This window comes from Pseudophryne corroboree, chromosome 1, assembly GCF_028390025.1.
Source record: "Pseudophryne corroboree isolate aPseCor3 chromosome 1, aPseCor3.hap2, whole genome shotgun sequence".
NCBI lineage: Eukaryota > Metazoa > Chordata > Amphibia > Anura > Myobatrachidae > Pseudophryne > Pseudophryne corroboree.
This window is the reverse complement of record NC_086444.1, coordinates 742,251,028-742,259,539: the sequence shown is the minus strand read 5'-3', so window position 1 is coordinate 742,259,539 and position 8,512 is coordinate 742,251,028. Positions and strand designations below refer to the sequence as shown.

The 8,512-nt window shown below is 39.3% G+C and overlaps 1 protein-coding gene across 1 annotated transcript in view; it reads right to left on the bottom strand.

The window, feature by feature from the left end:
* Window positions 1-4,269: 4,269 nt before the first annotated feature.
* MUC16 (mucin 16, cell surface associated) overlaps window positions 4,270-8,512 on the bottom strand; it is a 208,623-nt gene continuing 204,380 nt past the window's right edge. Inside the window, exons 124-126 of the mRNA XM_063955513.1 lie at window positions 7,982-8,130; window positions 6,479-6,576; window positions 4,270-5,495 (exon numbers count right to left, since the gene is read on the bottom strand). Coding sequence (XP_063811583.1) covers window positions 5,394-5,495; window positions 6,479-6,576; window positions 7,982-8,130 — 349 coding nt within the window. The 3' untranslated portion in view covers window positions 4,270-5,393. The remainder of the gene's footprint in view (window positions 5,496-6,478; window positions 6,577-7,981; window positions 8,131-8,512) is intronic.

Sequence of the window (8,512 nt, the reverse complement as noted above, 5' to 3'; positions counted from 1 at the left end):
GCTCAAGGAGTTTGGAGGCAAAAGGGAGGAGAGAGATGGGTCGGTAGTTGGAGAGAGTGTTTGGATCAAGGGTAGGTTTTTTAAGAATAGGAGAGATGAGTGCATGCTTGAAGGCAGAGGGGACAGTGCCTGATGAGAGGGAGAGATTGAGAAGGTGGGAAAGATGGGAACAAGCAGAAGGAGAGAGGTAGCGGAGGAGGCGGGAGGGGATAGGGTCAAGTGGGGAGGTGGTGAGGGGACAGGAACATGCCATGACTTCCTCTCCAGATGCATGGGAGAAAGATGTCAGAGTTGGTGCGAGGGATGGGGAGGGTTGGTAAGGGATGGGAGAAGGCTGGTTACTGATGGTCTGGTGTGATGTGATGTCCTGACGTATGGAGTCAATTTTAGATGTGAAGTAAGTGGCAAAGTCAAGAGCAGAGAGTGAGGAAGGGAGACAAGGTGGAGGTGGGCAGAGGAGTGAGTTGAGAGTGGTAAAGAGGCGCCGGGGGTTGGAAGACTGGGAGGAGATGAGGTTCTTGAAGTATGACTGTTTAGCAAGAGAAAGGCAAGCACTGAAGGATGAGAGCATAAGTTTGAAATGGAGAAAGTCTGCCTTAGAGCGTGATTTCCTCCAGTGTCGCTCAGCAGTACGTGAGCATTTTTGCAGATATCTGGTGCATTTGGTGTGCCAGGGTTGAGGTGTTAATTTGCAAGGGTGAATAGTGGTTGGTGGAGCAACAGAGTCAAGAGCAGAAGTAAGGGATGCATTGTATGTGGAAGTGGCTTGTTCAGGGCATGAGAGAGAGAGAATAGGAGAGAGAAGTGAGTCAAACAAGGAGGAAAGGAATGTGGTGTCAATAGCTTCAATGTTACGCTTAGTGATGGTAGCCTTAGGAGGTAGAGATGGGGAAGTCAAGAGAGATAGGTTAAAGGAGAGCAAATGGTGGTCAGAGAGGGGAAATGGGGAGTTGGAAAAATCAGAAATATCACAGCGGTGAGTGAAGACCAGATCCAGTGAGCTCCCATTCACATGGGAGGGTGAGGAGGTCCACTGGGAGAAACCAAGTGAAGAGGTGAGGTTAAGGAGTTCCACTTTTGTTTTCAGTACATGTGCTCCAGAATGCTATTTGCACAGCACTCTCAGGTTCTCAATCAGCAGTGATGTTGGCTGTAATAGACCACAACATCACTGCCAGTGCCTGGACAAGCAGGAGGAATTCCAGATTTCTTCTTAATATACCAGGTGACATAGAAGGAGGCACATCACATCTGTGCCACTTAAGAAGTTAAACGTTTTGTAAGGAAACAAAAATTTTTTCAGAATTACCACAGCACCGTCAGTCTAAAACTGAAAGCATAGGCCAAATTTTAGTTAGCGTTTGTCTGGCTCGAGAGAAGAAGGATGCACCATATTTCACTATCCCCCTAGAAAACCAGACCAGTTGCTGCATAACACAGGCCTATTATGGGAGTAGAGGGAGGATACGCCTTTTTGTTTTTCTTCTCTTTTTTTTTATATGTCAGGCCAGATTATTGCTACTACAGTTAACTCACCTGTCACAACCACCTCTAATTTTGGTGCATTTTTGGGGGTGTTTATAGTGATTTTAGCACTACGCATTTTCAATTCAGCAACTTGCGATGACTCATGTTGTAGATCACAGTTTTTTGGCTAAATGGGTGATTTAATCTCTATTGCATAAAGCGAGTTCCCCCTCAAAAAACCCGAAAACTGGACCAGAGAGTCAGGAAGAAGAGCCAGGTGCCTTACCGTGAGGTGGAATAATGTACTTAGAAAGTGCAGTTCTGTATCCTACTGGTTGTACTATGTTTTTGTATTTATTTATTATAGGATATTTAAGTTTTCCTGACTACTTATTTTATTTATATTAGTTAAATATGTTTGATACAGCCTATACTATAGACCATCTATAATGTTAAATATTAATACTGCATTCCATATGTTCTCCAGTGTATAAAAAAAGACCAATGTTTATATTAATGTCCAGGGTCATTACTAGGTTCTTCTACCGCTCCCCCAGACTTCCATACTAGCTCCAATGTTCTACAGAGTGGGAGTTTGTAGATCGCATTTGCCACTGGTGGAAGCCAAACTAAAGCGACATGGACATACAGGCACAACTAATGGCTGATAAAAACCAATAACTGAACTGGGTATGGTAAGTGAGTACAATTTTCTAACATGAATTTATCTATCTTTGCATCAGAATTCTAAACTTAAAAATGTGATAAGTTAGAGCAGGGGTGGGGAACCTCCGTCCCGCGAGGCCGTTTGTTCTGGCCCACCCGCTGCTGTGTGTCAGCGAGACACGCTGCTCCTCATTCCGGTGGCAGTATGTCTCAGCTGTCAGGGCAGCGAGGAGAGTGCAGCTATGTCCGGCGGCTGCGGCGGGTAGGATCTCAAACCATCCACCGGTTCGTTAGCCAATCAGCGCTCACGGACCGGCAGCCAATCAGGAGCCACAGTTGCCGGTCCGCGAGCTCTGATTGGCTCATGTACCGGTGGCTGGTTTGAGGTCCTACACGCCACCACCGCCGCCCGACATAGCTGCGCTCTCCTCCCTGCCTGGCCCCTGACAGGTGAAACACACCGCTGCCAGACGGAACACTAAGGGGCAGGAGAGGCACACGCTGCACTCTCCTCCCCCTGACACACAGTAGCAGCAGTAAGCAGTACAGTGGGGTGGGGGAGGGGCATGTGTGGGGCAATATGTATCTGGCCTTGTCTGGGCATTTGTGTATCTGGCCATGTGGGGGCATTTGTGTATCTGGCACTGTGGGGCATTTGTATAACTGGCACTTTGGCGGCATATGTGTATCTGGCACTGCACTGGCATGTGTGTATCTGGCACTGCTCTATTGGGGGCATGTGTGTATCACATCCCATTTTAATTGGTCACACCCATTTTTTGGCGCGTGCGCGCCTTTGGCACGCACACTCAGTACCACTAAGGGGCATAACTACTGGGGGGGCAGGGTCATTTTTATGTTGATCATTTTTGTATGGCCCCCGAAGGATTTTATAAATATCCAAATGGCCCTTGCTGACCTAATGGCTGTACTTGTACCTGTTCTGACAAAACTCATCATTCACAAATGCTATAGAGAGCTCTGCCATGTCTGAGTAGAATTTTGGACACGTGGCTAATCATGGGTGGCGTGACCACTCCCCCTTCAGATTTTTTTCCTTTTAAGTAATTGTAGCTGCGCAATAAACAGGGGAGGTGACCTGAGCCCCTGGGCTGATTAGTGTGATCGCTCCCCACCCACACAGAGAGATACTGCTGCTGATAAGAGAGGGGGTGATGGCATGGGACTCCGGCCCCTTCGGCACCTTCAACAAGCTGGGCCTGAGTAATTAGTGCGTGCCCCCCACCCCCTTGGTGGCCCTAGATACTGAAATGTTGATTAAACCTTTAACAATAATGAAGCCACAACTTGCACACTTGCAAGTTTATGTAAATTTTTGTTATGGATTAGGGAAGCTTTCTGTAGCCTTCAAAAAACTGCCTGTCACACTCTCATACACTCTCATACACACTCATACACTCTCATACACTCTCATACACACTCACACTCTCATACACTCATACACACTCATACAGTCTCATACACTCTCATACACACTCATACACTGTCAACTACATGTAAAAATTATTAATATGCTGTACCTTTATTAAGCAAGATGTACCCCTCGCCATGCTACAGTACATAAAGGCTGTCCCCTAACTTCCCTATCTTCCATCCCTACCTTAATACACTTTTGTGCTGCCCCCAATTAGCAGGGCATATACAGTAGTACTTTACACAATTTTCATCAGTGGTGATATATCTGATATCTTCTAGGCTTTTTCTGTGCTTGCAGTGTGAAAATGTGTCTTATAAAAATGCAAAAAAAAGAAATAAAAAGTATTTTATGTACATTCTATATCCGCACCTATATTTTAACAAGTATACTGCACATAGGAACTGAATAGAAAGAGGATACCGTATTGTGAGATGTAGTGATATTTTTATCCTTAATGTTAATCTGTATTATGGCATTTTTCTAATGTTTTCTGTGTCCTTCTCTGCCTATGCCACGTTCTTATTGATCTTTCTTTTTTGTATGCTAGACTGACCATTTAAAATAAAGAATTATAAAATAATAATAATAATAATAATAAAAAATTAAGCAACATTATAGAACAAGTATGAAATCTAATGTTATGTATGTTTTCACATTATAATTATCTGTATTAAAGCATTAAAGGAGACAAACATTCATTTAAGTACTGTAATAATTTAATGCGATAGATATTATTATATTTTCACATTCATTTCCTTCTTGCACAAAGGATGGATTTTGTTATAAATAATATACATGTAAACATATACTTTGATATAAAAATACATATATTAATAGCAGTCAAACCCCAGTTTACTTTTTTTCAATGGACCAGGACAATGTCATGTCAAATCTAGAGAAATGAATGACAAATATATTGTGCTAAAAAATGTTTCTAGCATGTGAATTGTCATGACTTGGTAGATTTGCCCTGATAAAATCAATACAGTAACATAAATACGTGACATAAAAAATTTAATTTATCCTTATTTGATGAAACATACAGTAATTCTTTTAATCGTATGTGCAGTATTTCTGTACTTTTGAATTACTACAAAATGATTAACTATACTGTATAGTGAGCCTAAAGCACAATATCCTTTATCTGGGGAATGTGTTCAGAGAGATCAGGCAAAAACATATATACTGTAGTCCTGGAAAGTGAAAACCAGAAGATGTAAATTCAAGGTTTGACTGTAGTTGAAATACTTCAATAAGTTAATGAGCAGCAAGTGACAGGAACAAACATACAATAATCAAGAATATATGCAACAATGGCTACATACTGGAAGAACTTGAGTATTGTAAACCAGATGTACAATCTTTAAGGAGGCAAGTGAAATAATTCTGATCAGTTTTTGGTTTATAGAAGGCAGAGGAAGTGGTCAAACCATGAAGCATAAATATATGAGGTAGTTATCCCACTTTGAATATATGCTTTTTGACTTACAATATAACATATATAATATAATTAATAACATATGGAGAGAAAATTAAGTAGTGCAATAATTTCTAAAAACGACTGACTATTTATGTCAGGCCGGCCAGCGGACCTGATGGTTGTGAAAGTAGCTATTTCACCTCTTAAGGTCCTGAGTACAGTATATAGTAACAACATTTCTAGTATTATTGTCATCTGACAACACAGTCTATTATTATCCACTCATGTATCTTGCATGTGCAAATAGGCATAATAGCTTTGTTGTGACCAATGTACACAATGACATTAGACAATTTTTGAAAAAAAATCATTCCTTAAGTGGTATCTTATTATGTGTATGTCTCAGTATAACTTTCTCCTGTCCAAATGCGGGAAATAGGTTCCGTAAATGCTCTGTTGAACTTGATATGAGCCTTTTCTTCTTCTTCTTAAGCAAAATATAAGCTGTAGAAGAAAAATAAATTAAGTCAATTAATGATTTTTGTGAACTGGACACGTGAATATATTCACAAGTGTTTAGATGTCAGCTTCTGTCAATTATCTAAAAACAGAAATAGTTGGGTGTGACATAAGTAGTGGTCAAACTTACCTACATCGTCAGGCGATAAAGCCCAGAACCATTTTTTTTAATGGAAATATAGTTTCATACTTATAAGATATGTTTTCACCTTTGCCATGTTTATTTATGTTTAGACGGATTGGTATTTGTGGTTGGTATAGTCCTAAATCGTGAGCTTGGCATTTGGGTGGAGAAGTACAGAACAAGGCAAAGGAATGCAACAGCACTAGACATCAAAGCTTCAAGCAGTGTAATCATTTGGCAGCCTGTCACTCATCTCTAAGGTGGAGTGACAAACCCCAGCAAATGCATAATTAAAGAAAAGGTAAAAAATCTAGTAAAGGTACATTATGTGAAATTCCGTTCTCATGATTTATATATTGTAGCTGAAGCTGAAATTATTCTTAAATAAGCTAATACGTAGTAGCATTTTTAAGAAAATTTTAACAGTTTAATGAATATGAATATATATATATATATATATATATATATACAGTATATATGTATGTTTGAAAATGTAAGTTAGAAGTTAATTGGTTGGTATGTTGTCTCTCTCCAAGCTTTGATACACCATTCCCTGAGGCATCTATTTAACATATTCAATGGCTATTATTAAATCAGTACCTGCCAGTGAATGTAAAACATGTGCAGTTATCTGGAGCAAGTTCTGTTTTATAAGCAGTTTTTTTTTTTTTAAAGAAATGATGAGACCACATAAAATAATATAAACTGTTATTGATAAAATGCACTGTTTCTGCAATGGTCTTAAAATAATTACATACTACAATATATAGAATATCAAATAGGTAAATATATCACAGTTCTTTGTTTCATTTTACTGATTAAGAATTAAAAAAATTTCACTTACCAAAAAGATTACCAGGAAGAGCAATGCAAAGGCAAAGAGAACAGCCAGACAAATCAGAATGATGACCCAAAACGGTAAGTCATTATTTCTGGATATTTCTGTAAGATGAAGAAATCAAATCAATTTTGCATTATTCTTTCACAATATAAATAGGTAAATAAAATGAAACCATGAAATGTGAACAAAGTGCATTAGAATCTACTGTGCTGTATTATTAAAATGTGCATGTTTCATCAACTATTATGCAGCTGATTGTTTGCTTTGGGAATTACTTCTCCACTGTATATCTCTCCCAGGCTTGATACGTGATGTGTTTAGCCTCTCAGCTGTCAGGATGCAGGCGGTCATGTGACTGACGCCGGCATCCTGACACACTCAGGACACCGGCACCAGGTCACCGACAGCTGACATCCTGAAGGTGAGTATCGGGGTGAGGGTCAGGGTTTGGGCCCAAGGGGTAGGGGTTAGGATTAGCCACTAGGGAGGTTAGAGTTAGGCACTAGGGGGGTTAGCCCTAGCCACCACCACCCATAAGTTAGCCGTAACCAACACCACCAGAGGGTTAGCATTAGGGCAGGTGACAGTGGGTAGAAATACCCCCTCCGATGTTGGGATCTTCAAAGTTGGGATGCAGCGGTCAGTCATGTGACTGTCAGCATCCCGACCGCTTGGATATACTGTAGTATGTATTCCCTTGATACATCTAACTTTGTGTGTCTGAATCCACTGTTTACAAATTTGACACAGATCTATCCAATCATAGATCATGAATTATCGTTATGGATATCACCTATAAAGAGCCATAGCTGCTATCCTTTTTGATTACAAAGGAATTCAGTTTTCTTGCAGCTGGCGGGCTGTGCAATGAACAATGGAACTAGGTGACAAGAAAAAGATTTCTGAAGCATACATCAACATATGCTTACCCCTTATTTACTGATTATTTGAATTAATCTGTGATTTCATAGATTGTTTAAGAAATATAAATCTTTGCAAGTGATACAGAGCACATTATTATATTATACTGTCCCTCTAATTCCCAATGATAATAAACACCCTGGTGAAAATAACACACAGGTTACTTTTGTTTTTAGCGTACATACTTGCATTGATAATCAGCCATACTTTATCAACTAAATAAAAACAAAATAAATTAAAAAAAACATCCTGGGCCCTTGTTATACAGTATTCCCTATTAATTACAAGTGAACTTAGCAATGCCGCTAATTCTGTTTTGTTTTACGGTTGTTTTGATTTTACTTTGTTGGAACAAAGTTGCAGCTCTCCGGATAGGTTTACCCACAGTAGTGTAAAGAAGCTTCTCAATTCAAAGGTTGGGTTTCAACTCAAAGTCATCTGGACAAGTTTTAATGGTGATAACAAAGTCGTCTTGTTAACAATTGTGGGATATAATTAATTATATTTTTAATTAGATGGACATATTTTTAATATTTTAATCAGAAAAATATCCCTATAAACACTTAGATATCAAATGCTCTTTACCTGTGACAGTAACGTCCTTTAAGGGATATTTTGATCCCAGCAGGTTTGCACTGATTGTCCCACTGTAAAATTCATTCTCTACACTTTGCTGATATACAGTGGGGTCATCTTCAAAGTAGCAATGACATGATGCAATAATAGAGCCATTCCTGAAAATACAAAACAAACAGTAGGAGGATTGTAAGTGGGTGCTGCTAAAACATTAACAATGTATTATTTTCTCTTTTCATGCTACAAACTACAAATAAATCATTAAAGCAAATGATTACTGTGTAACTGTCATGCAGTTTTGAAAAATCTAATATGACTAATAAAGCCTACATGAATGTCTAATTTCAGTGTATACCTAATGCCGTTCATAACATTCAGCTCTTGAAGATTGCCATATGGAGAGCAAGGCTGTATTACCGTACAGTATATTAGTCTGACACCTTTTATTAAGCTTACATATGCACATTGTAGTTAGAGATGCAGCAATAACATGTCTAAGCACACAAGTAAACATGTTCTGCATTGTGCAAAATATCATTT